We start from the raw sequence: 27,196 nt of genomic DNA, 5'->3' as shown, positions 1-27,196 counted from the left end.
GTCTCTTTTTTTCACTTACTTGTCTTTCCCGACTAGCTACCACAGGGCAAGTGCATCTGGTGCACACGCCAGCTATTTGCCCATTGTAGGCAAGGCAGTGCATGACAACTTCCTACGGTGAGTGTTCGCACGGGTACTGATATTATCCTAAGCCCCCTCACCTGCCTGCTCCCGACCCATTTGAAGAACGCCTGATAGCTACGTCTGCCCTTTTTGAGCGTTAGGCATTTCACTTACGGCAGTGGCAAGAAAGGCATAAAGGAGCAATTTGCTAATGTGCCGATCAACGTGGCCAGCACTGCGCATTGCCGGCCGCAGAACCTTCGATGTAAGAGACCCTGACACAGTTTTGGCGATTTTGTGCAAACATATTACACCAGTAGATCAAGTCCTAAGGTTGATTTAGAGACGAATTTGAGGTCTCTGCGTAACTATGTAATTGATTACAACGCTTTAAAGCTGCGCTATAATGAAGGTTGGCGCAGATCGCTGCGACTCGACCGAATGTGTTTTCAACCGCCCGTTCACAAAGTGACACGCTCAGGTGTCACGGATTACGGGTGCAGCCCCACGCGATATACTCAGTCGGACTCGAAAGAGCAACAAAAACTTATCAATTAAACCAAATGGCACTCTCAAACATATACTAATGTACAAAACCACACAAATACAAGTACACTATATAACTAGACAGAAGCTCGTTTGGTCACGAAACCATTCTAAATAAAGTCTTAACTCTCGCATTATCTTTTCTGATAGCTTGGGCCAGCCTACGTGATGTCGTGACTTGGCTAGCTCGTTGCCAAAGTTCGGTCTGTCATCGATTCTGACGTCTACTTCGCAGCTCGACGCACCCGTCACCGCCTGTGCGTGCAGGCCATCATCGCTGATGCAAGTAGGTCCCTTTCGAGCTACTGGTACTGTCGAATGCTTTACCAGGCGTGATGTTCTATTGTGGGCGTGCCACTTAGGCGATTGCCTTTAGTGGCTCGCTTCAGCAAGGGGCCTTGCGCCGGGAACTCTCGTCCTTGCTGAGCTAGGCGGCGGCTTCTCCACAGAGCCTCCTTTCTATCGTCATCAATTTCGCCAGCCACCTCGGGACGCCCGAATCTCAGGCAGATGAACCAAATGCCCTTCGCTCCCGTCGTTGGTGCCTGCCGAAGGTGCGACCTTCTACCATCGAGTTCTGCGAGGCAATGTCAGCTCCCCGCCTTCTGGTCCTTCTCGTCGGTTCTCGTTCCTTAGTTCTCGAACGTTCAGGATAGTTGCTTGTTATGCAAGTGCTACATACTTAGTTAACTACAAAAGAAGCCTCAATATGTCCGAATAGGGAAAGACAGGGCGGCAGAAGCACAGAGCAGAGACATGGCACTAACAGCTGGCGTTTATTTCGAAAAAAACTTTCCTCTCTAGTTCGTACCAAGCATGCGCAAATAACAAACCAAAAGACAAAAATACAAGCAAGCTATTTTAAGGAAATAACCTCTGTGCTAGAAAGAAATATTCATGGTGAGATAAACCTAAGCTGCACTTAGACCAATTTTCCAGATATGGAATACCTCAATATTATCGCATTCATGCTGCGTCTTAGCGTTACCTAAAATTACCACCTTATCAAAAAGGGCGTACAATCACACAACTTGAATTGCAAAGGCAAGTTACCACCAGGGCCGGAAGGTAGAAGATTTTGATGCTCCCTCAAGAGAACACTGAGCCATCGACCAGATTGTCTATCGCAAAAGTTCTGGCAACCTAAAAGCATGTCATATACCACCTATGTGTTATACGCGCTGCATTTCTTGACATGTCATATGTCATATATCCTCCTTATCGTGACGAGCTGCGCAACTCTCTTGAAAAGACCCACGAGTGTGCTGGGTGCCGAAGAGACGAGTTTGACATGGATCCTGCCCGCAACCTTTTAGGGGCGAAGCTCCTTAGGGCGTGTGCTGTGCGTCCCCTGTAGCCTGTATGTAGCCACCTCTAGTTTAGTTCTTGCAGTGTTCACTAGATGGCGGTACCGTCCCCTGTATGTTTTACTGCGCTTTACTGTTTGAAGCGAGATCGGGTTGCCTTAGAACGCGTAGTTATAAAGCAAGATTCAGTAAAGAAGAAGAACAATGCACAAGCTGCGGGAAAGATAAGGAAACGGCGGAGCATGTTCTGATTGAATGTGGAGATATCCACCCAGGTGTACGTTTGGGCACGAGCCTACAGGAAGCCTTGGGTTTTAGGGACAACAATGGAAAGCTGAACACGCCCGCGATTAAAATAAGTAAGAGACGGTTAGAGTATTGGTGGCAGAAAATTAGAGAGAAAGGACAAAAATAAATATTGGAAAAATAAAATATGGACAGTGTGCCGTAAATGGCAGAGAACTTAAGCTGAAAATTTACCTTTTTTTCATTAAGATAGAATTTATCGAAGTAGAGGCATTAGGCCAACATAAAAAAAGAAAAAAGGTTTTTTTTTTTTTGTCGAGCCTGGTGGCATACTTGTCACCACCCCGTTATAAAGGGGACGCTCATAGCATCCATCCATCCATGTAGCCACCTCTAGTTTAGTTCTTGCAGTGTTCACTAGATGGCGGTACCGTCTCCTGTATGTAGCCACCTCTCGTTTAGTTCTTGTAGTGTTTACTAGATGGTGGTACTTGTAGCTGATGATGAAAAGATGCAAGATGTTATAAACTAGAAAGCGGTACTTGTAGTTGATGAAAGACGCGAGATCTTATAAAATAGGAATGATGTCACATATGGCGCGTGTCATTGGTTGAAGGCAATCGTTCGATTTAGTGCGGCGACGTACGCTAGGGGGAGCGATGTAATAAAATCGAGTGGGCAAAATGTACAGAGGATTCATGGTTTACCAGGTTTACCTCCGGAGCTTCACCCACTCATCATCATTCACTTCGTGGATATGGCGGAATTTTTTCACTCTGCGTGAAATTTCATGTATGTACGGCATAAGCACCAGGTTCTTCTGTTCTTGAACAGCTCCAAAACTTCTGTGTTCTCCAGCAACACCATCACTTCTGTGTTTTAGCCCCACCGCGGTGGTCAAGTGGCTAAGGTGTTGTGCTGCTGACCGGCAGGTCGTAGGATTGAATCCTGGCTGTGGCGGTTGCATTTTCGATAGAGGCAAAAATGCTGTAGGCTTGTGTGCTCAGATCTGGGTGCACGTTAAAGAACCCCAGGTGGTCGAAACTTCCGGAGTGCTCTACTATGGCGTCTCTTATAATTATATGTTGATTTTGGGATGTTGAATCTCACATATAAATCTCTTAACTTCTATGTCTTATATTGAGGCACTGAAACGCGTATTCAGCAGCAAACGTTCTCAACGACTTTAGGTAGTCTGTCAACAAAAGTCTATTTTGCTGCTCAGCCTTGCTATATCGTCCCGCTGTGGTGGTCGAGAGGCTAAGGTACTCGGCTGTTGACCTGCTGGTCACGAGATCGAATCCCGGCTGAGGCGGCTGCATTTTTGATGAAGGCGAAATTGCTGCAGGCCCGTGTGCCCTGATTTGCGTGCACGTTAAAGAACCCCTCCTCATAATCTATGAAGGCTTGATATGGTGGTTGGCTGTATTCTGAGTGTTTTTGTATTGCCTGATTGATAGTACGAATGTGGTTGAGTAGTGAGAAGCCTGTTCGAAATCTTGTTGCTCCTTTGGTTGAGTTCATTCCAATGTCGACTTAATTCTGTTAGCAATTACTTTTGTATATAGCTTGTATATGACAGAGAGCAAGCTGATCGGCCTGTCATTCTTCAAGTCCTTGTCATATCGTTTCTTATGTATTAGGAAGATGTTAGCATTGTGCTAAGATTCTGGTACTCTTCCCCTCAAGATAAACGTTGTAAACAGGGTGGATAGTTTATCTAACACAATCTGTTTTACATCTTTCAGCAGATTTGATGTTACCCGATCTTCACCAGCAGTTTTGCATGTTTGCATGCTCTCAAAGGATGTTCTGACTTCTTCTAAGAGTACAGGTGGGGTGCCATCAGAGTAACTGCTAGTTATAGTAATAGTATAGTATAGTTATAGTATATATAGGTATAGTTATAGTAAGTATAGTTATATATAATAGTATAGTATAGTATATAGTATAGTTATAGTAAGTATAGTTATATATAGTTATAGTAAGGTCGTGGTTGCCCACGCTACTATATAGATCTCTGTAAAACTCCTCCGCCAATTTAGGTTTCCCATCTATATTGGTAGTTATTCTGGCTTCCTTGCCCCTTAAGGCATACACCTGATTTTTGCCTATCCCAAGTTTTTTCTTCATTACTTTGACGCTTTTTGCGTTCTTCAGACCGTGTTCAATATTGTCCAAGTTATACCTTCTTATAGCAGATTCCTTACGCTAATTAATTAAATTCAAAATATCTGTCAAGCTCTATTTTGTCTGTTGTACTTGAGGCTTTAATGCTCCGACGCTTCTCAATGAGGTTCTCCGTTTCTTGGGACCGCTTGCCAGTGTCCTGTCTATCTACCGTACCTCCAACTTCCACTGCACGCTACGTAATGATACTCGTCAGATTATCATCATTCTAACGTAATTTACAACAACCTCGGAAGAGAACAGCGCTTCGAGATAGGTACTGGTGCACTAGAAGTTGTAAAAGCCTATGTCTACCTAAAACAAGTAATAACGGCTGAGCCAATCCACGAGATTGAAGACATTAGAAGAATAAAATTGGGTGAAGCACATATGGCAAGCACGCTCAAGTCTTCAGTAGTAGATTGCCACTATCTCTCAAGAGGAAGGTATATACCAACTGCATCTTGCCGGTAATTAGCTACGGAGAAGAAACCTGGAAACCTACAAAGAAGCTTCAGCTTAAATTGAGGATGACGCAGCAAGCAATGCACCGGGAAATGGTAGGTGCAACCTTAAGAGACAAGAAAAGAGCAGAATGGACCAGGGAACAAACCGGGGTTAAGGACACCATAGTTGAAATCAGAAAGAGCAAATGGGCAGAAGCAGGGCATGTATTTCATAAACAGTATAACCACTGGTCAATAAGGGTAACTAACTGAATTCACAGACAAGGCAAGTGGGCTAGAAGGCGACAAAAAGTTAGATGGGCAGATGAGAATAAAGAGTTTGTGGGTATAAAATGGCAGCAGCAAGCACAGAACCAAGTAGACTGGCGGAACATGGGAGAGGCATTTGTCCTGCAGTGGACGTAGTCAGGCTGATGAGGATAATAATGATGAAAGAACCCCACGTGGTTAAAATTTCAGGAGTGCTCTACTATGGCGTCTCTCATAATCATATCGTGGTTTTGGGATGGTATACCCTGCATACAATCAAACCATGCTATCATGCAGGCTATCTTGCTTGAGTTGTTGGTGCCACTTCTCTGCTCACTGTCCCTCTTTCTGCCGGTCTGATGTTTCCGGTTTCGACATTTTGTGGCTTCATTTGTAGTGAACTTGGTATCTCGAAGATTCCGAGCACACGCCTGTGCTACTTGAATGTTCGCTGTTAATCGGTTTTTAATTCCACGGCAGACACTCATGACATCTCGCCATTGGGCAGCTCCGTAGCTTCTGATCTGATTCACCGTCATGGGCTGTAGAATGCACCGAAGTAAGATCAGCTCCTATGCTGACTGCACCTGTCGGAGTGGATTATGTACCAATCCACCATATTCGTCTCTGTTGCCAGACAGCGTGTGTGCTGCCGGCTACACTGTGTGATGGCCTCCGAGACTGCGCGCAGCCCGTCGGCACGTGATCTCGAAGGTCTAGACTGGTAAAAGCTCAAATGGTCGATTGCGCTCATGAGAGCTTTGCAATCGCCAACGTGCCTTATAGGTTGAGGAAGCTAGGTAGAGCTGAAAAGGAGGGTATGATATAATTGTCCGTAACGGCCTTAGTACACGGCGTGTCACTAAATTTATGGGGCGAATCGTCAAGCCAGAAAGCTGACAAAACTTGAAGGAACTGTTTTATTGTCCCTTTAACAAGCCTTATGACAGAAAGGGTCTTGGGAAAAAACACCCGTGCACTTCCGAACAAGCTGCTCTAACATCATTCATTTTGGAGATATGGTGGCGATTTTTTTTTACCTATCATCAATCACAGACCACCCGCAGGGGCTGAGCCGCGGTGCTAGCGCAGGGAAAAAAAGGCGATGAGGAGAGACACGGCGGCTAAAGGGACGCGGCTGTCGCCGGGAGCAGTGTTAGAGCTGCGTTTTTATTTGCGTGCTTGTTTTCCGTCTTGCCTTCAGGCACACCTCCGTGTAGTGACTAGGCGTTCCTATAGGCCGAAAACTACAGTTCACCAGGACTAGCTTAAGCAATACGTTTTTCACTTAGCAGTCATTCGCATTCATACCAACGAAACATTTCCTTGAAAGGGTTCACTCTAACTGATTCACCAGCACTTTCTAAACCGGACTCAGTCGGACTTCTTCTCTCGTGACAGATGACATATACAAACTCACTTAGACGACTGAGACTGCACGAAATGTTCAACCAAACTTGACCCAGGCTCGGCCACACGAATCTTCGTCACAACCATACCAGGAGTAAAGATCAGTAATACCTCATTATACCTGGCTTACATACTGAGCATTTAAGTAGTGCTATAAAAAGATATATCATAGAATAACGTATTCAAACTGTTTAGAAACGCCAGGCAACCTTGAAAATGAAATGATTGCTGTAAACATTCATAAAAAGTAATGTTCTGTGTAACTCCATACCAATAAGAAAAAATTCAACATTACGTGTGAAATACTACCAGTGTGGAAACCTTTTTTGTTATCTGATTGTGTGGATCTTTGCGATATCATTTCCGTGACGCAAAAGCATCACCGAAGTCGTGGTGGATCCCATCATAAAGCTCTTTCTCTGTAAAAAGTTAGATTTGCATATCTCTTGCTGCTAGCATGCGGGATGGCACGCATGCCATTTTGTGCCACATTCTGATCGTGTGCGTTCATACCTTTTCAGTATTTTCTGGAAGGCTATTCTTCGAAGATAGTTATGGAACTTGTCGTCGAGATCAGTATCCATTTTATCTCGTGGATTACAGAGGAGGCTTGCATGGACCCCGCGGAGAACACAAACACGTGGCTGAAAGGAGTATTCAGAAGTGCGCGTCGCCATGTGTCCAAACAAGCGGTCGTAGCTCGGTGTGATCGACGGCATATGAAATTCCAAAAGGGAAACGCATTCGCGATGGCACAGTGCATAGAATCCGGGCGTCACCTTTGACAGCGGCGAACTTCCGGTGCGGCAGCAGTGCACATATGCACGGTTCTTTGTAGTATATACTGTGGTTGTAACCGCACGGCGCGCACTATACCATTTCGAATGCTTACCGCTGTTCGAATAAAGTTTTTTCTCGATAGTGCACGCCGTGTACAAATTGGGTGAATTTGTTGATTTCAATGCACCCAAAGTGCTTCAAAGCACCCTAACTGCTACCACAGTGCTTCATGAAAAATGTAACAGAATGCCAATCAAGAAGGGTGTAAGGCACGGGGATACGATCTCCCCAAGGCTATTTACTGCATGCTTACAGGGGGTTTTTGGAAGCCTAGAATGAGAATAGTTATGTATAAGAGATAATGGGGAGTACCTCAGTAACCTGCGCTTCGCTGATGACATTGCATTGCTAAGTAACTCAGGGGACGAACTGCAACTCATGATTACGGAGTTAGACAAAGAGTGCAAAAAGGTATGTCTTGAAATATTCCGCAGAAAAGGAAAGTAATGTACAACAACCCCGGAAGACAGCAGCGCTTCGAAATAGATAATAGTGCACTTGAGGTTGTAAAAGACTATGTCTACTTCGTACAGGTAATAACCGCGGTGCCGAACCACGAGGTTGAAGTAACTAGAAGAATAAGAATTGGGTGTAGCACATTGGGCAAGCACTCTGAAATTATGAAAGCTAGATTACCACTATCCTTCAAGAGGAAGGTGTAAAACAGCTGCATCTTGCCGGTACTTAGTTACGAAGCAGAAACCTGGAGACTTACAAAGAAGGATCAGCTTAAATTAAGCACGACGCAGCGAGCAATGAAAAGGAAAATGGTCGTTGAAATCAAGAACAGGAAATTGGCATGGGCCCGGCATGCAGCGCGTAGACAGGATAACCGCTGGTCATTAGGGGAACTAACTGGACTCCTAGAGAAGACAAGTGGGATAGGGGGAGACAGATGGTTAGGTGGGTAGATGAGATTAAGAAGTTTGCGGGTATAATTTAACAGCAGCAGCAAGCAGAGGACTGAGTTGACTGGCAGAATATGGGAGACGCCTTTGTCCTGCAGTCGGCGTAGTCAGGCTGCTGATGATGATGATGGTTTAGTGGTTTGATATAAGAGAGATCTAAGAATGTCATGATGACAGGGAGATGGCATGGGCGCGGTGTATTCTGGATCGCACGAGCTCCCGGAAAGGACAGGAATATTCTTTTCTAAGGCCGCACAAAAGAATTATGGCAAGACGGGCACCTGAACAAACTACAACGTATTCTAGAGAAGTATAACTGTGTCATGCATGATCACCGTGCAATGCGAGAATAATTATGTCAACGTGATTTTTTAAGCGCCTGTCCTTTCCGGCATGTGTACAATAGAAAAGCGCAATAAGAACAGTAGAATTACACACACTGTAACCAACATCGGTGATTAAAGTGTCGGTCGTCGATCAACTGACAAACAACGAAGCGGGTCGGCATTTAAACATGTGCCGTCGAATATTGCAACCTTATTTCTTGTCGTCGCACCAGTTCTGGAATAATCTTGAGTGTCTGTGTCTTGCGCGCAACCTTAACAGAACAATCTACAATAATCGCGAACCTTCTCGAACAAGAAGGCACAGTTTGTGCAGTCCATTTCTGCAGACTTTCTGGGCAGAAACCGAATGAAATGAGTGTCGAAACAAGGAATGCTCGTGGCAATATCAGTTACGTAGGACCAGTTTGTACATATGAACAGTTATATATGAACAGTTTTACAATTCCTACAAATGTTTAGCGCCATTTCGTAACATTTCCCTCAACAAAAAATTGCACCCCAGTCACCATCTATCCGCATGCTGCACATGACAATTATTCTCAGAGTATGTGGAAACTGTCAAATATTTAGAATCATTAGTAGATACGCAAAGAAGAGTTTTGTACAAGTAACCCTTTTCCGGCCGTAGGCTATGCTATATTATGACTTGCGTGCTCTCGAGTGCCTCGACCAGAGGTCAGTAGCGCTTTTTGACCCTGTGCCAAAAGTGTTGCAGGGCCACCTAAAGAAAATGCCGAAAGGCAAATGGAGCTCAAACAGCAATATATGGTAGCTAGAAGACTTAATACTACCACGTACAATCCAACGCAGCCATGATCCGACGCCGCTACTTCAACGTCACACAACAGGACAAACACGATGAACCACGAAGTTGTAATCGATGGCCACAGCGTCCCTGCTGTTGACAAAACAGCCGACTAATACGTCTCCAGTGGAATGCTCGCCGCAAATTTGAAAAGTATGTTTTAAACAGTGTTTCCAAGGTAGTCTATAGACGGTGAAGTGCACATCTCGAAGGGATCGACAAACATGTTTTTTTTTTGTTCATACAACATATGGCATCAGCACTCACAAGTTAAAGGTCATTCACAAATACGCGATTAGTGTACACAAAGGTCAATAAAATAAGTGCACTTTTTGGGGATGATAGTAAATCTAAACAACGTAACGATTGAGGGGAATTCAAAAAGCAACTTGGCAAAAAAAAAAGACGCCCAAGTCCGCTTACTGGAAGCAGTACTCGCAACTCTGGCCCAGCCCATCTGGAGGTGCTCTAAATGCTACTGCAGCTCCATAGACCATGTACAGACACTCCAAGTACACCTTGCGTCAGACGCCACAAAGTAGCAGGTGGTGTAGGGAGGTCACTCTCTATATCTCAAACACTTGCGCAACATATGTGAGAGCCGTCGATTCGTGCTTAGTTTATTATACCGTTCGTTATTTTCGAATGTTTTCTTTTCCTGTGTATGTGTGTGTTGTGTGTGTGTGTGCGGATGTGCGTGCGTGCGCGCGCATTATCGCTGCGCTGCAAGTGTCGAGCGGATCTTTATTTTTGGCGTGGTGTACAGCCCGTTTCCCACTTGGGGGAAATCTCATAGCGTGTGGCATCACGACAAGGCCATGAAGCGGCCAGCGTGGCAGTCGCGCGAGCGCTAACGCTTGAGGAGCGTAGGGATGAACGGTTGCCAACCGGGTGGTCGTCTACGGCGGGGCGCGCTGCGCGCATTGTCAGGCAGCGTGCGAATTTCATCGTTACAGCCGGAACCAGACCGACATTCCTCATCGTGTCCCTTTACGCCTCATATCCGTGCAAAATTAGCGCCGTCATCACTGCCACTGGGCACATGACAGTGTATTAGGTGAAGTTGAAAACTTCACGTGTGCACTTCGGTGCCGGCGAGTGAATGCTGCTGCTTCAAGCAATAAAATACCATCGAGAAGAAGCACGTTCAAGCCATTATCTCAGCCTATAAAGCATTTCTGAACTCGTTCACATTTCTTTCATTGTGTATAACTCGCATATCTGCATGGTAGTCGCTGTATAGACTGCATCGTTTTTCTTTATCATGAAACAAATACCATGCATTCCATGAGCTCATTAAAATTTTCCCCGCTGCAGCGTACTGCGGTGCGCATAAAAAGAAGAAATACACGTGAAAGCTCTAATAACAACGGCGTTTTGAAAAAGTAAACGTTGTATGCTGTGAAATACTGTTTTATCCCCTATGAATGCTGAGACCTTGGCATCGTACAACGTTTAGTAGAGAATACCAGTCCTAATTACCGAAAAAATGATGACATCAGCAGGTTGCCCGACAATGTGACCAGCCCGCACCCCCGTTGGCCGTCACAGAGGATGTTGTTCAACGGCACCCTCCTCAAACGTCCGCACATGCGCAAGTGGCTGCCGGCACGCCACTGCAGCTCTGGCCGCATCGTGATTTTATGCGGGTCGTGATTTCCCCTATGTGTGAAACACGACCTTCTGTACTCCTGACCTACCCAGCTGGCGGCAGTCTACGGAGACGCCTGCGCTGGTTCGGATTCCGAACTTCGCCGCATAGGGGCGCTAAAGTTACCCCAGCAGAGCGCCGGTGGATGCATAGAAATGCATGGGTTGCCGCCGGTTTGAGAAGAGTTTCATCACGCTTTGAGTAAATGTGATGGGTATCTTGAATCATTTCATTTTATGTGACTTTGAGAATCTTCTTTTTCATTTTACATGACATTTCAGAGCATTATTTTTCAAATGGAACCACAAATAAGATACAAAAAATGTATCATCGTGCAAAACAAGAAAGAACAATGACAGAGAGAGGTTGTAAAAAGTGCTGGCCCTCCAAATGTTGATTTAACTCATGATACCGGCTATACGTGTATACAATGGTAGACTTGTTGTCGCACACTCAGCAGGATTGAATTTACTGTCTGGACAAGAAAGTGCAAGGACTATGACATTTGACAGTGGCCGCGGCATCCTGCGCGCAAGAAAAACAACCCAATACAGACAATTTTGCGCATAAATACCTTCGTTTCAAATGGCAAATGTAGATCGCAGGTACATGAAAAATCAATAAAAAACACTCTGCAACTGTTTTGAAACGAAACAGCAAACAACAACAGCAAACAACTTTACCTGCAAGACTGCAGCGTTTGCTCTTTTGGAGAGCAGATTAACCTCTGCAACTTCACGGTTCAGCTTGGCTATTTGCGCTTTTAATTCAGCATTATTCCTTGCCATGGTTTGGCATTTCCGGTGCGATGATTTTGCGGAAGTCATCACACGGCGCATCTTCTGGCTGGTTATAGTGGTTTGCGTGGCCAATGAGCGTCGGTAGATCTTTTTTTTTTACTTTGTCGCCAGGTGCAGTTTCAGGTGGTTCCGTGCGTTCAAATTCAGTGAGAGGGTGCATAAAGTCTGAGGATTGTCCCGAAGTTGTGTTTGCGGATGGTACTGATGACATATGTCGCTCGATGTCATGCTCTGCAGCGCAGCGGGGCTGAGCCTGTTTTCTTTCTGCATTAAAAAATTGTGTTCTGTTATACGCCTTTCCTTGAAATTCATTTTCATTGGTCCAATTCGTATGCAAGAGCCGTGGGGAGACGTCAAGCATTAAACATTGTTAGTCACTTTTTTTCTTTGGGCAGGGTCCATGTTCCTGAACATTTGAACGTTTCAAGGTGCGGCGAACTTTTGTCACGGGTGGTACCATGTACTTTGGATAGTGTGGAAACACTGACGGCACAGAATTCGCTTTCAGTCTTTTTATTTTTAGTCCCGGCTTATAGTCGGTTGGAGCAAAGTGCACACTGCACACCTTCGACCTGTGATTTGGGAGCCAATCTTCATTGCCAGCACTTTGAAAAGAAGAAGATGAACATTCAGTGAAATATTGTGAATAAAATACAAAACTTCTTGTTCTTATCCAAAGAGTGTGTCATGCAATTAGAAGTTTATACCATGGTGGCGAAGTGAATAAAACACAGTTATGAAGTGAGCGTATCACTTCCCCTCGTTAAACATGTGACACACGTAACTGGCTGAGATACATTAGCACTAAATAAAACGGATGACCACAAGAAAGAAGACAAGGATACAAGCTACTCACAACTATTCATTAGGAGAAAAGTTTTCACATATATGTCCTTTTGTCATGCATGCGCGTAGACGGGTAAACTAACATGTTTATATCTGACGCGGTAGCGCATAAATTCAAGTTCGAGATCGAACTAAGCGACAGAGGATAAATATTCTCTCATGCAACGATCTCTGCTCTTTTTGGTAATGTAAATAAACTACCAAAGCTATCCCGAAGAAGCTGCTTCTTCCGACATTGGGTGTGTTTGAAAACCTAGTTGCATAACCACATGTAGTGACATGGCTTCGATATCGGCACTCTTGCCATCTTTTCTTTTTTTTTTTTTGCAAATAGACAGTTGTGAGTAGAGCGCGTCGTCATTCACTTCCTTGAAGTTGTCGGTTTAATTTTTTGCGTTAATATGCGTCTCAGTCTTTAATGCATCCCCAACCAGCCCAGCAACTCACTTTTTCAAAGACACGTAGTCATTTGCAACCCATATAACATTTCCAGCATGCCGTACAACGCCCAAATGCCCTTTCTAGAAATCACCTTGATTCATTTTTCACCAACCTCGCTCACTGGAAAGTCATAAAAAGTCACATAAGAAGTCTTTCCTTGCCTTCATTCGCAGAAAGGCACGCAGCACACACCATCGCGATGGTTCATTTGCGCCAAGAAACCTCGCTTCGCTGGTGTACAAACTGCACCTACTGGCTTGGTTCTATCGCAGTTCTGCGCGAGGAGAGGGTAGCAAAAGATCGCCATTATACTTTTATGTTTATTCAAAAAGAGGCTTTTATTCATTTTTTTCGAATCGTCCAGAGTGTATGCACGCGTAAACATTGCTGCTTTTCTCCCAGTGTCGCGCGAGCAGACGACAAAAAAAAAAAAAAAGCACGGCGGCCTATGTTTTGGCCGTCGGCAACCGGTGCGAATGGGGTAAGTTGCAGCACCACCAGACGCATAGCGGCAGGCGCCAATACCAGAAAGGGCGTGCTGGCGCTTCGCTCGCTGGGCAGGTCAGGAGTACAGAAGGTCACGGTGTAAAACAGATTGTAAGTATATTCCAGTTTCTTGCGATGACATTCATTGCTTCAGCCTTACGGCGAAGTTGGGACTTTTTATAATGCGCAAACCAGCCAGTAAAGCACACAGCTGTCCCTCGATGCCCTTGAAGTGGCTTTGCGTAGGTTTAAGGACGAGTGGTGAATAAATGCAACTATTCTCTTGAACCTCAGCGGTATTGAAAATTTCCATCAGCAAAAAATACTGTAAACTAGCTAAAGTTAACTAACATCAGCGTCAGCCTTTCATGAAAAGTACAATTACTATTTGATCCCTCGTAAAGAAAAAAGCTGTGATGTGAACGATATCTAGAATCACTTCTGAGACTACACTTATGAACCGCGGCCTGCATGCAGGTGCAGCTGAATGGCATCACGCACGAGTCGTTCAGCGTGTTGCTGGCGTATATGTACACGGGCCGGCTGCAACTCACCTGTCAGAACATTGTCGACGTGTTCCAGGCAGCCAAGCACCTCAACATGAAACGCATCAAGGAGCGATGCGCTCAGGTACAGCATCGCCGGCGTACTTTATTGTTTAGCCGCATGACGTCTGCATAACAGTACATTTATTACTGTTGACCACCTGCTCATACAAAATACCAACAAATATATTGTCACGAGGTCGTGACGTGGCCGAAGACAGGAGACTTTATGTTGGGATTCGAACGTTTATTTGGGCGAACCTGTGCACGGTAAACGGAAAGTCTGATTACAGTCGCAGTCTTGCACAGATAGCAGTGAACGCAGCGTTGGCCTTCATTCAACTGACAAGTGGCGAAACGTGTCGGCATTTATACATTTGTCTTAGAACACTCTAGTGTTATTGCTAGCAGCGACGTTGTTTCCAGAATAATCTGAAAGATTCAGGAAGTGGGCGATCAGCCTCGAAACTTCTCTAACATTGTAGGCGTGTTTAGCGCTGAACAAAGTGCAACAAGGTGATAAGAAAGCTTGAATAAAGGTACGCGGCATTGAATAAAGTTACGTTCGCAACCGTCGCTCGCAAAGAGAGGGCCGCTGCTTTACTAGGAACCCGCGTTCAGCTACCAAATAAAAATGTTGCCATATTAACAGAAGAAATGACCCGTCTATTTTGTCACGCTCACCCAGACATGCCTGAGGATAAGAAAGTTCGTTTACTCATGCGAGGGGTCAAACAGGAGCTCTTCGCGGGACTGATGAGAAATCCACCGAATGCCATCTAATAATTTGTAGCCGAAGTGACCACTATCTAAAAGACCCTGGACATGCGCAATAGACAGTATAATTGTCGCTGACTCAACACTGCGCTGCTGCTCAAGCCATTAACTCCGAAGACCTGCGTGAAACAGTCCAAGCGATCGTGCGGGAAGAGCTGCGCAAGCAGCTCGTTCCGCACGATCGAGTCCACTTGAAGATATCGAATCCGTTTGAGCGCAGCCTCAAGTGGATTCGATTGCCGACATTGTGCGAGAAGAAGTTCAGCAATCGCTTCGAATTCCCCAAGCGCTGTTGCCCGAGCCGAAAGCTATGAGCTACACCGCTGCATTGCGCTACAACACCCCTTCCCGTCCATGCCAAAACGCCACCCCATCGCACTTCCGGCGCCAGACGCCACTGCCGCCACCACCCTCACTGACGTCCTACCGTTCGCCAGCGGGCCAGTGCAGTGCGCCGAGGAAAACCGACGTTTGGCGTGCACCTGACAACCGCCCGCTCTGATACCACTGCGGTGAGGCCAGACACACTTACCGCCGTTATCAGTGCTGACAGATGGGACTGCGCGGCTTCGCGCAGGCCAGGGGAACGGCCACGTGACATCGCCGACTACCTAACAGAAACTCAGTGGACACCACGAAGCCCTTCCCGTTCGCCGTCGCCCAGCCGCCGCATGTCACCGCACCACCGCCAGTACTCTGGCCCAACGCAAGGCCGGTCTCCTAGCCCTTTATCCGGGAAACTAAGGGCAGCCACCGATGGAGGTTCGGTTGCTGTACGACGAATTACCGAATCCTCCTACGACGACGACGCCGCGAAGGAGCTTTCCGAACACCGCGCCAACTAGGCAAAGTCCTGACGACAAAACCTCACTTACCAAAGGTGACCTGACGACGCAATATATAAGCAGACGAACAAGCCGACGAAGCCGTGACCCGACGCCACGGCCTAACTGCAACGCGAGACAGCGAACTAGCGACCTCAACATTCTTATTGACGGCCACAGTGTGGCCGCTCTCGTCAATACTGGAGCTGACTATTCAGTCATCAGTGCGTCGTTCGCCGCGAAGTTGAAGAAAATAGGGACAGCTTGGGAAGGCCCCGAAATCCGCACAGCCGGAGGTCATGTCATAACGCCAGGAGGAATCTGCACAGCGATAGTCACCATTAACGACCGTATTTATTCTGCAGACTTCGTAATCCTACAGCATTGCTCGAGAGAAGTCATCCTTGACATGGACTTCTTATGCCTCCTCCATGGGGACAGTCATGAACCTGAGGACAAAATTGATAACGTTATCTACAGAAGAAGCAATACCGCCGCCATCAGGGAACCACGCCCTGAATGTGCTGGAAGAACAAGTCACCATTCCGCCTCGCTCCAGCGCCATTATTTCTGTTGGTGCTCTGAGATCACCTGACTTGGAAGGCGTTGGTGAATGCAATCAGCATCTGTTGGTCACTCGCAATATTTGCGTCCCAAGAGAAACTGCAGAGCTGCGGTGAGGCAAAATAACGTTTAAGCTCACGAATTTCCGCAATGAACAAAAACACGTGAACAAAAGAACGACGTTCACATATATCGAAGAAATAGTGGAAGCCATTAGTGCTTTCACCCTCACCGATTCTGTGGAACCTGCTCAGAGAAACAAAGCCCCTCCCTCAGCTTTCGGCGTCAAACCCAGCCTTCTGAGCCATAAGCAAGGACAACTCAAGACCCTGCACCTGCCATACTAAGATTTCTTTTTGTCGTCGTCAAAAATTCAGCAGACGCCAATCACGAAACATCGCATCATAACCGAGGAAAATGCCAGACCACTCCGTCAGGGTCCGTACAGGGTTTCGACGTGAGAATGCGAGGCCGTAAAGACACAAGTTGATGAAATACTACCGGAACACATCATCCAGTCGTCCAAGAGTCCATGGGCGTCCTCCGTGGGGTTGGTGAAAAAAAGGATGGAACCCTACGTTTCTGCATCGATTATCACCACCTGAACAAAATCACAAAAAAGGACGTGTATCCTCTCCCACGAATAGACGACGCACTGGATCGGCTCCATAACGCCAAGTACTTTTCGTCAATGAAACTCAAGACTGACTATTGGCAAATTGAAGTCGGCAGAATAGACCGAGAGAAGACGGCGTTTATAACACCGGACGGCCTATTCGAGTTTAAGGTGGCGTGCTTCGGTCTTTGCTCAGCGCCTGCTACTTTTCAACGCGTTATCTATACAGTACTGGCAGGATTGAAGTGGCAGACTTGCCTTGGGTACTTGGATGACGTCGTCGTGTTTTCCTCGAGTTTCGACGAGCATCTTCGGCGCCATGAAGCTGTACCTCAAGCCATCAAGACGTCCGGACTCACTCTGAAAGCAGAAAACTGCAGATTTGCTTACGAGGATCTCTTGTTCCTGGGACACCTGATTAGCAAGTTTGGAGTCCGTCCCGATTTGCGGAAAACAGCTGCCATCGCTGACTTCCCGCCGACCACTCACAAAAAGGCAGTGCGCCAATTTCTGCGCCTGTGCGCCTATTATATGTGGTTCATCAGAAACTTTGCCCACATCGCCGATTTATTTACAAACCTTACCAGGGCCGACGTGGAGTTCAAGTGGGGAACGCCACAGGAACACAGGTGAATGCAGGTGAACACAGGTGATGTTTTAGCTCCTTTCCAGGAGCTAAAACATCACCTCTAGACGCCTCCGTTACTTGTCCATTTCGACGAATTCGCCGAGACAGAAATACACACTGACGCAAGCAGCGTAGGTCTCGGCGCCGTTCTTGTGCAAAGGGCTGACGGACTGGAAAGGGTTATTAGTTACGCCTGCCGATCGCTATCTGAAGCAGAAGCCAATTATTCAACTACAGAAAAGGAGTGCCTTCCCATCATTTGGGCTACGTCAAAATTTCGCCCCTACTTCTATGGCAGGCCCTTCAAAGTTGTAAGCGACCAACATCCCTTGTATTGGCTAGCTACCTTGAAGAACCCTTCAGGTTCCCTCGCACAATAGAGCCTGAGACTTCAAGAATACGACATTACCGTCGTGTACAAGTGCGGCAAGAAACACTCCGACGCCGACTGTCTCTCTCGTGCGCCTGCCGACCAACCACTGCCCGATGACCCAGATGACGACTACTTCTTGGGAACGCTAACTGACGGCGACTTTGCTGAACGACAGCAGGCTGACCCGGAACTTAGGGACCTAATAGAATACCTCGAAGGCAGGAATGCCGAAGTTCCGAAGGTATTCAAGCGCGCATTTGCATCATTCTTCCTGCTAAACGGTCTTCTCCAAAAGAAAAACTTCTCAGCGCTTCGAGGCAAGTACCTTCCTGTGGTCCCTTCGGCTCTGCGGCCAGAGCTTCTCCAGGACCTGCACGACGATTCGACGGCAGGGCACCTTGGTGTTTCCCGCACGCCCGCGAGAAAACAAGAAAGATACTACTGGCCACGTCTTACCTTGGACGTTACTCGTTATGTGAGGACATGCCACGACTGCCAGCGACGCAAGACACCGCCGACGAGGCCAGCGGGATTTCTATAGCTCACTGAACCACCTCTTCAACCATTCCACCAAATCGGAATGGACCTACCGGGGCCATTCCCGACGTCCACTTTCGCAAACAAGTGGATCGTGGTAGCTACCGACTACCTCACCCGCTACGCCGAGACAAAAGCCCTGCCCAAAGGCAGAGCATCCGAGGTAGCTAAGTGTTCGTCGAAAATATGGTCCTACGTCATGGTGCCCTGTAGGTCCTCATCACCAAGATTTACGGCTGAGGAGTGCCTAACCCAGGCGATTGCGGCATAGAGCCAGACAAGCCACCACCGTACGACAGCGTACCACCCACAGACGAATGGCCTCACTGAGCGCCTAAAGAAGACTATTGCCGACATGTTGGCCATGTACGTCAATGTCGAACACAAGACGTGGGATGCCATCCTTCCGTACGTGACCTTCGCTTACAACACTGCCGTTCAAGAAACGACGCAGATGACGCCGTACAAACTGGTCTACGGAAGGACCCTGGCCACGACGCTCGACGCCATGTTACCCAACGTCACCGACGAAGAAAAGCTCGATGTGAGCGAGCACCTTCAGCGCGCCGAAGAGGCTCGACAACTCGTCCGCTTCCACATCGAGAGCCAATAGATGACGGATAGCCACCGTTACAAACATCGATGGCGCTTCGTGGAATACTAGCCCGGTGAACGTGTTTGGGTATGAACGCCCATACGCCGACGTGGACTCAGTGAAAAACTTCTGCGCCGGTAATTTGGATCATACAGGGTGATTCGACGGCTTAGCCCACTCAATTACGAAGTTGTTCCTGACGGCATCACGAACTCTCAACGACGCTGATCGTGACTTGAAGTCGTCCATGTCGCGCGTCTCAAGCCGTTTCATGCGCGTTAATGAAATCAAACAGTGTATTTTTGGTGTTTGTTGTTGTTGCTGTTGTTGTTATTGATGTATCGTAAGTCATTGCTTGTACTTTCTTACATATATTTCGTACTTTCATTTTCTTCTAAATCATCGGGACGATGCCTTTTTCAGAGGGGGGGAGTGCCACGTACCTTTATTCAAGTTTTCTTATCGCCTTGTTGCACTATGTTCAGCGCAAACCACGCCTAACTTGTTAGAGAAGCGTGTAGGCTCATCGCCCACTTCGTGAATCTTTCAGATTATTCTGGAAACAACGTCGCTGCTAGCGATAACACTAGAACGTACTATAACAAGTGTATAAATGCCGACACGCTTCGCCATTTGGCAGTTGACCGACGGCCGACGGTCCGCTCACTGCTATCTGCAAGACTGTGACTGTAATCAGACTCCATTTACCGGGCACAGGTTCACCCAAATAAACATTTCAATCCCAACATAAAGTCTCCTGCCTTCAGCCACGTCACGACCCCATGACAATATAGACGCGTTGGTGTAAGCCCTCTTGCTCACACGAGCTACTTTCAAATATATTGAATGATTTAACACACCGTAAGAGTTATTGGCAGTTGTCGCTGTTCATTGAGACGCGAACACGTACTCGTCTTTCCTTTCTCTCTCTTAAGCCTTTGCTGTCATCGAAGAGCAAATCTGCATGTTATGTAGGGATGTAGTCGGAACCTACCGCCTCTAAACAATAATAGTTAAGAGAGGCTGCCCTTTGCAGCTCGGCGCCCGCTGTCCACGGTAGACTAGGGATGCTATACAGGATGACCGGAGCTTGAAGAAACTCCAGGGCTTTCCTAGCTCGGGTGACCCCCCTTTTGAACAAGCCAAGATACAAGAACTTTTATCCATTCCTGATCACGCGCTGTATGTCAGTGGTTACAATCATAGACTTTCATGTAATAATACCTAGAGAGAAATCAGGTGCTGCTATCTGCGCGGACTCCTTCAGAGGTGATTTTACCTGTACGGGAATGGTGGGAAGTACAGGCTTCCGATCTGCTTCGGATGAATTGCGTTCTTGAGATTTGCAACGGATATTTGCAGAGTATAAAACAAAGTGAGATAAAGTTAAATTCAATTCAAACATCTTTATTTCTTTTGTATGCGAATTTAATTGCAAAATATTTTAGTGACTAACCAGTAGAAGTGAAACCTGGGTCAATTTAATTACCAAGGTATGCCTCGCTCTGTCATTGGGTTCCAGATAAGTCATCAGCATATAATGAAATACTGTTTTACAATATATAAACACAGACATGCTTGTTTTTCTTTCGAAAGTATGCGTTATATATTCATGACAATAACTGTACATTATTAAGTAAGAAACACATAACGTATCGTCTGCTGCAATGTCAGTTGCGTCTGTCTAAGTGGTCTTCCCAGCGCGCCTCTCTCTTTGTTGTGAAGTCGAGTCAGAGGAGCATGGCGGTGAGTTTACCTAGCTGCGCCGTCGTTTCGAAGTTGATTTAAACTAGTTCTGGCAACAACAAATAATTAAAAAAAATGAATTCGATGCATTATCTTGGGCTGGCATGCAACGCTACTTCTACGAGCAGTGGTGAGTGGATCATCGACACATCGCTTCAATTGTCATGTATGACTTATAAAGCTACAAAGCCGCCGCAAATTTCAGACCATGGTCTTCAGCCTCTGCTAACAAAAATAGCACGGCTTCAGTGCTTTGCGCTGCGACCCACTACCTACACTGCGCAAAGAGCGAAACTGAAACTGCAGAAAAAAGACTCGTAGACAGTTCACCGGCCAATGCAGTCCAATTCAAAGCCTTTAATTCCCATAATTTCTATGATGGTACACAATCGCATCGCCAGACTTCTCTCCAGGTAATATTGTATGAAACTCTATGGTTACGATGGAACGCGGCACCACGTCAAGGATGGTCGACAAAGTTGGGTGATGTTTTCAAACCAGATGCATCTTCTTTTATTTGCTTATAGTTGCACTGAAAGCAGAAATGCAACACACATTAAGGTGTCACAAAAATTTATTGATATATTCTGAAGGCTCGTACGGGCTGCTTTTACTCAATTTCAAGCTTTTATTATCAGGACAGAGAATATTTTAGAATAATAGGCACGGTGGCTCGTGATATTAGTTCCCGCCGAGTGCTTTACAACATCACAATCGTAGCTAAACTCGAGGTGAAGTGTTTATTCATTAAGGTCGGCCTGCTCATTTTAGCCAATACCGACATTGTCTGCTTGTTCTCCAAGCCCGAGCGGCCAGCTCATTAGCTAATTGACCGGGTGGTATACTTGGCTTAGGTCATATTTGATAATTAATAATTAGGTCATATTTGATAGGACCATTGTAGTTAAGACGCCATTAGTTTCAAATATGATATATAAAATATAGCGAATTATACCATGCTAATATCACGCTAATTGCGATCGTGTCAGTTAAAATTGCGTAATTGGCTTCACACTAATCAATACCTTTTTTGCCACAGGTAATTTGTGCCGTCCTAATGAAATACGTACCAATAAAGACCACTCTTTTCAATGTTATGTTCAATGTTATGTTTCAACGTTATGTTAAGCCCTAGCTCATTGGCATAACGAAAATAAAGACCGAGCTGCTGTGATATTCCCATCGAAGCAGACTGAGTAGACTACCAACTTAAAGAGCTGAAGAAGCTTGGTGAGCACAAGCTATAGTCCCAACCTTCCGTACGTAGTACAAGCTAACCAAATCAATTCATAAGCAGCAAAGCTCCTGCTTAGAGTCCACCGCATGAGACAATTCACAGTCACAGCAGCACCATGATCGTCCCTAGTTGAACAGAAGCCTTCTGAAAGTTAAGGAGGTCATACCCGATTTCATCCGTAGATCACTTTGATTGACTGATGCCCGCGGCGAAGATCGGGTCCGCCCGCTGCGTTTGATTTTGCAGAGGAGCAGTGCTCACGTGGCAACACTTGCGAGGGACACGATTGATCTATCAGCGTTATCTCACAAACTGCACGTACGCACGCAGAAATAACAGTTATATCATCACGGAGCTACACTGTCTCGTATTTAATTTCTCTATGCTTACAACGTACCACTCACAGCCACATTGCCGCCGGTATACGAGCGCCCCTCGTGAGAATCTGTCTGTACATTTATTCGAATATTTGATAGAGCGAAACGAGCTGCACGAGAGTGCTGCATTTGCACACCTGCTTCCTTCCAGAGTAGAAATTTCAATGCGCCAAGTGGAACAAAAGAACTTGCCCGAGAGAGGAGAAACCCCCATGAACACGCTTGTGGGAGACGCGATGTTGAGTTGACAATTACGCCGCAGCATTGCTCAAATTTTGAGTGGTGGTGCTGATGCATGCTAACACCTTGTTTTGTGATAAGTAGAAGCCGTATTTTTAGGCACTAAAAAGCGCGATTTAGGTGCCCTATACAGGCAGGTAAACTATATGGTTTTAGGCCTCGAAAATCATTACTATAGGCACAATACAGTTCTACAAAATTGAAATAATTATTAACAAAGACGTTCACCAGTATGTACAAAAAGCAAAGTATATATTGTTTATGATCGAGCAAAGGCGCAAACAATTGAACATATGATTGTATTTCCCGCACGGTTTCCTAATTATGGTCTTCCGTTTTATTGTCTAGCATCGTGAATGAAGTTTACACCGTCTAATCAACATTCTTCTGGGTCTGATTTGTTTCTTCGTGGCTGGGAAAAGCAGCTCGAGAGCAAAGATCCAGGCCACTGATACGCCGGAAGCGAAGCATATCAAGTCTAATTGCGTAGGATTAATTTCTCTCATGTCACTGAAGACATTAGAGTGTCCTCATCCGGTTTGGGCATTTCGAGATGACAAGCGCAATGCACGCACTGGGAACTCGGGATCATGTCTGTTAGAAGTAGCGTTGCCGATAGATGCAAAATTTCTACTGAATGCCACTTTCCTTTCTCGCGGGCGCTAGCCCCAAGATAAAGCGAGTGGCGTACAGCCAGGAATGGTCCTGCTCTTACGTCGACCCTCTACGGGGACATCGGGGCTCTGACGTCACTCACTCTTGATCAGGTCTTGGTAAAATGCTGGCTGTATCTAGAAAAACCGTCAAAACTTTTCCTGTTTCCTGACTATATCCTGCAGTTTAAGCGGGATTTGATTAAGAGCGTCGCAGGTAAAATTATTCTAGGTGACTCGTGTAATTTATGTATCCTGTTGTGTAGCATGAAGGAGGAGTACTTTGATTTGGGCTAGCCAGTTTAAAACAATTTGAAAGGGGAGCGCAAAAACAAAGGCTAATAAACACAGCGCTCTTTGTGTCTGCCGTCTTTCTTTTTTCTGTGCATTTGCGCTGCCCTTTCTAAATTTGTATAACGAATGGAAGCTGAGAAAAAGAATAGGTGCTATACACTATTCGGCGCCCGTTTATACTATTCGGACCCTATACACTATTCGGCCCCCAGGTGCTCCGCCATGGACCCGCAGGTCGTGGGTTCGACACCAGCCGCGGGGTTCGCACCTGGGTTGAAGCGAAAAGGGAGATTCTGCCCGCGTACTGCGCAATGTCAGTGCACGTAAAAGAGCACCAGATGGTCAAAATTTTCCTAGATCTCCGCTACGGCGTCCCTCATAATCCGAAAAATAAATAAATAAATAAATAAATAAATAAAACAATCGTATCAAGTTTGTTTCACGTAAAAACTCACATACAACAACTACTACAACTACTACTACTACTATTATTATTACTTTTACTACTACTGCTTCTCGCCGTTCCTGCATTGTGCCTTTGTGAACCCTGACAGCTGTGCGTGCTTTTTGGTGCATCGTCTGTGAACGCGGTTTCAGCAGTGTGACGTGGTGTATCGTGGTCAGGATACACTATAATTGTCAGTCTCTCTAAAAGTACGCGTACTGAGTGATCTATGCCGCGAAAACAAGTTCATTGATTGATATGTGGGGTTTAACGTCCAAAAACCACCGTATGTTTATGATTATGACTATGATTAGACGCCATAGTGGAAGGCTCCGGAAACTTCAACCACCTGGGGTTCTTTAACGTACACCCAAATCTGAGTGCACAAGTGCGCAACATTTCCGCCTCCATCGGAAATGCAGCTGCCGCAGCTGGGATTTGATCCCGCAACCTGCGGGCCAGCAGCCGAGTACCTTAGCCCCTAGACCACCGCGGCGGGGCACGAAAACGTGTAATACACAACATAGAAAGCCGAAACGACACAACATTGATGGTGTACGTGCATGAGTAAGCTGAGGTATGTTCTCACGCGTGAGCTTGCGTGTGCAAGATGTTCTTGGTGCGTATGATTCATGTGATCCTCTAGCCCCGATACCGAAAGGAGCAAGGAAGGAATTGCGCTCGCGTTGGCTAAATGGGGCGAGAGGCAAAAATTTTAAGCGTCTCCGCCTCGTCGTTTCGTGCGTCGTAGCGAACCAATTTGAAAAATCGCCGTAACGCAACGTTCATCATTGGGCACGCTAAAACGTCCAGTGTCCCACTACAACTTCCTATGTGACCTAGCTTAGGACCATTGAAAAGGGAAATTACAAACAAACAAGGGCCAGGTGTACATCACATACTGAGCCAGAAGACGCTCCATCAAATAGGTTGCAATGTAAAAAAAAGGGGGCCTTGATTGGCACAGCTCACTTATTTTCTTTATAAGTCATTTTATTCCGTCATAAAACCGAAAAAGAATGTATGAACGACAAATTCGGTCTACAAAGACATTTTCAATTATTAAAAAATCATCATTGGGCGAAGAAGCATATGAAGAGTATGTAGGTACAATTATTGTCTAACGCAAGCTTTACCATGAAATATATGCTTGATATTGGAGTTTTCACCGCAGTCTGATTTAAGGGGGTGTACGGAAATACCATCCTAGTTCCTTTTTCTATCAGTACAACTGCCATTGTTTGAGTAATGACAATGAAAACATCTTGCAGCCCTGTTCTTTATTTTTCAAGTTTGTCACTTAAAGACATATGCCAAGAGATTCCATACTGCATAAGAATATTCAGGAATAAGACTACTGTATGTTAAATACACGAATGATTGTAAACATGCTAGCGCATGTCTCAGGTTTTGCTGTATAAATTATAATGACTTGGCAGCCATCGCAATCACTAAATCAACATGAGCACTCCGTGAGTGGCCATCCACGATTCTGCATTCGTTCTGCACGTGCCCGCAGCTAGACAGAGATATCGGCTTTTCCCCTCCCACCACTAATCCAAGGTATTCTTAGCGTTTCTTCTGTGCCTTCAGGACACTGGGCGGCTGTTTGCAAAAGATGGTCACCGCGCCCCCTCGTTTCCTCATCCCGTCTTGAGCTCTCCCTCTTCATTCCCTGTAGAGGCTGAGACGTGTCTTCATCCAGGGCTGCAGAAACAGCGTATTGGCACTCCTTCTTCACTTGCTCCATCCACTCGCGCCATGTTAGCGCTGTGGCGCATGGTGACTGCAGAGCAGGGTCGGAATATCTAGGGTTCAAAGGGTTCAAATGAACTGAGTCTTTCAGTTTCAGAAAGCGCCTGCACCCTCCCCCCAGAGTAAAAAAAAAAGCCAACTTTGTTGTTTTCTTCAAAATAGTTTAACCCTGCTGCTGGACTTTCCTGATAGAAACAGATTATCTGTTTCAATAATCAATATAAATTCTTCTAAGATATTGTACGTCTATAGCGTGCATAATTTTGAAGTCAGCTCACAGTTCTGCAGTCCAGTGGTAAAAACCTTTTACTCGCGCGAGTAACAGTCACTTCAATGATTTGTCACTACTGAGCGTAGGAGGCTCTTTGGAGGGTAAATTTTGAATAGTTTACCAAGAAAGTGTCTCAGCAAAAGGTACGAAAACGTTTGTAGAAACTTACACACTTTCTTTCTCCATGAAAAATCGTAATAAAGAACAGAGAACATGTTGTATACTCACCCCATTTTATGGCAGCATTTCTGTGAAAGAGTTCACCAATTTTCTCTACATTGTTTAAAAAGGAATATGTCGTAAAAAATATTAAGACATTACGCAGGTTGATTGCAAATAATATGTGTGCAATGAATATGTTTCCTTCTCCTATAGCTCTCTGAAAGTGAATACTGCTTGCGAGAATGTCACCCTATTACATGTAGAAAAGGGAACTATATGTGCATAAATTAAAATATATGTGCTCGTTTTTCGAGTGTTATTAGTACTTTTTGTGAAAGGTGTACATGCGCCTCATTTTGTATGGGCGTCACATTTCTCAAAAGATTTGTCCCACCCCCTTTTCATATTGAAAATATTTTAATTCTTAACCATCTGTGTTACTTGGTTTGAAAAGTAGGCATATACAAAATGTATAATAGCACTATATCGAAAATCTGTCTCACAATAGCCTAAATATGTGTTGTTGTATAAAATCAAAAGTAGGTAGACGATTGGTAGCGTATTTACCGTAAGTAAGTGCGAACAGTTTCTGAAAAAAAGCCAGCCTATGAACTTCAGCAGTGCTTGCACGCAGGCAACCAAAGTGTACGCTACCAAATCAGTTAAGCTGAAGAATACAAAGATAGCTAATATACGCAAAGCCGGTCCTGCTTTTCGGAAAATGTCCTCTCTTAAAATAATGGTAAACAACGCTGTAAGTTAAGACGAGTGGACCAAACACAGAAGTTGCTTTTCGTCTTAACTTCTTGCATAGTTCAGTCTCCTTTCAGTATGATCCAATGAACCAGACAAATCTTAATACGGTCCATGTACCTTCGTCTCCTGATACAGGTAATTGTTCCGATGACAATCTCTACAGACCCTGCCGCGGTGGTCTAGTGGCTAAGATACTCGGCTACTGACCCACAGGTCGCGG

At 45.7% G+C, this 27,196-nt stretch overlaps 1 protein-coding gene across 1 annotated transcript in view; it reads left to right on the top strand.

The window, feature by feature from the left end:
- Window positions 1-27,196, top strand: part of LOC142784404 (kelch repeat and BTB domain-containing protein 8-like) — a 251,110-nt gene that overhangs the window by 172,520 nt on the left and 51,394 nt on the right. Inside the window, exon 3 of the mRNA XM_075882772.1 lies at window positions 14,059-14,211. Coding sequence (XP_075738887.1) covers window positions 14,059-14,211 — 153 coding nt within the window. The remainder of the gene's footprint in view (window positions 1-14,058; window positions 14,212-27,196) is intronic.

This window comes from Rhipicephalus microplus, unplaced genomic scaffold (assembly GCF_043290135.1).
Source record: "Rhipicephalus microplus isolate Deutch F79 unplaced genomic scaffold, USDA_Rmic scaffold_14, whole genome shotgun sequence".
Classification (NCBI taxonomy): Eukaryota; Metazoa; Arthropoda; class Arachnida; order Ixodida; family Ixodidae; genus Rhipicephalus; species Rhipicephalus microplus.
The sequence above is the reverse complement of the archived record's forward strand: the minus strand, read 5'-3'. Positions and strand labels throughout refer to the sequence as shown.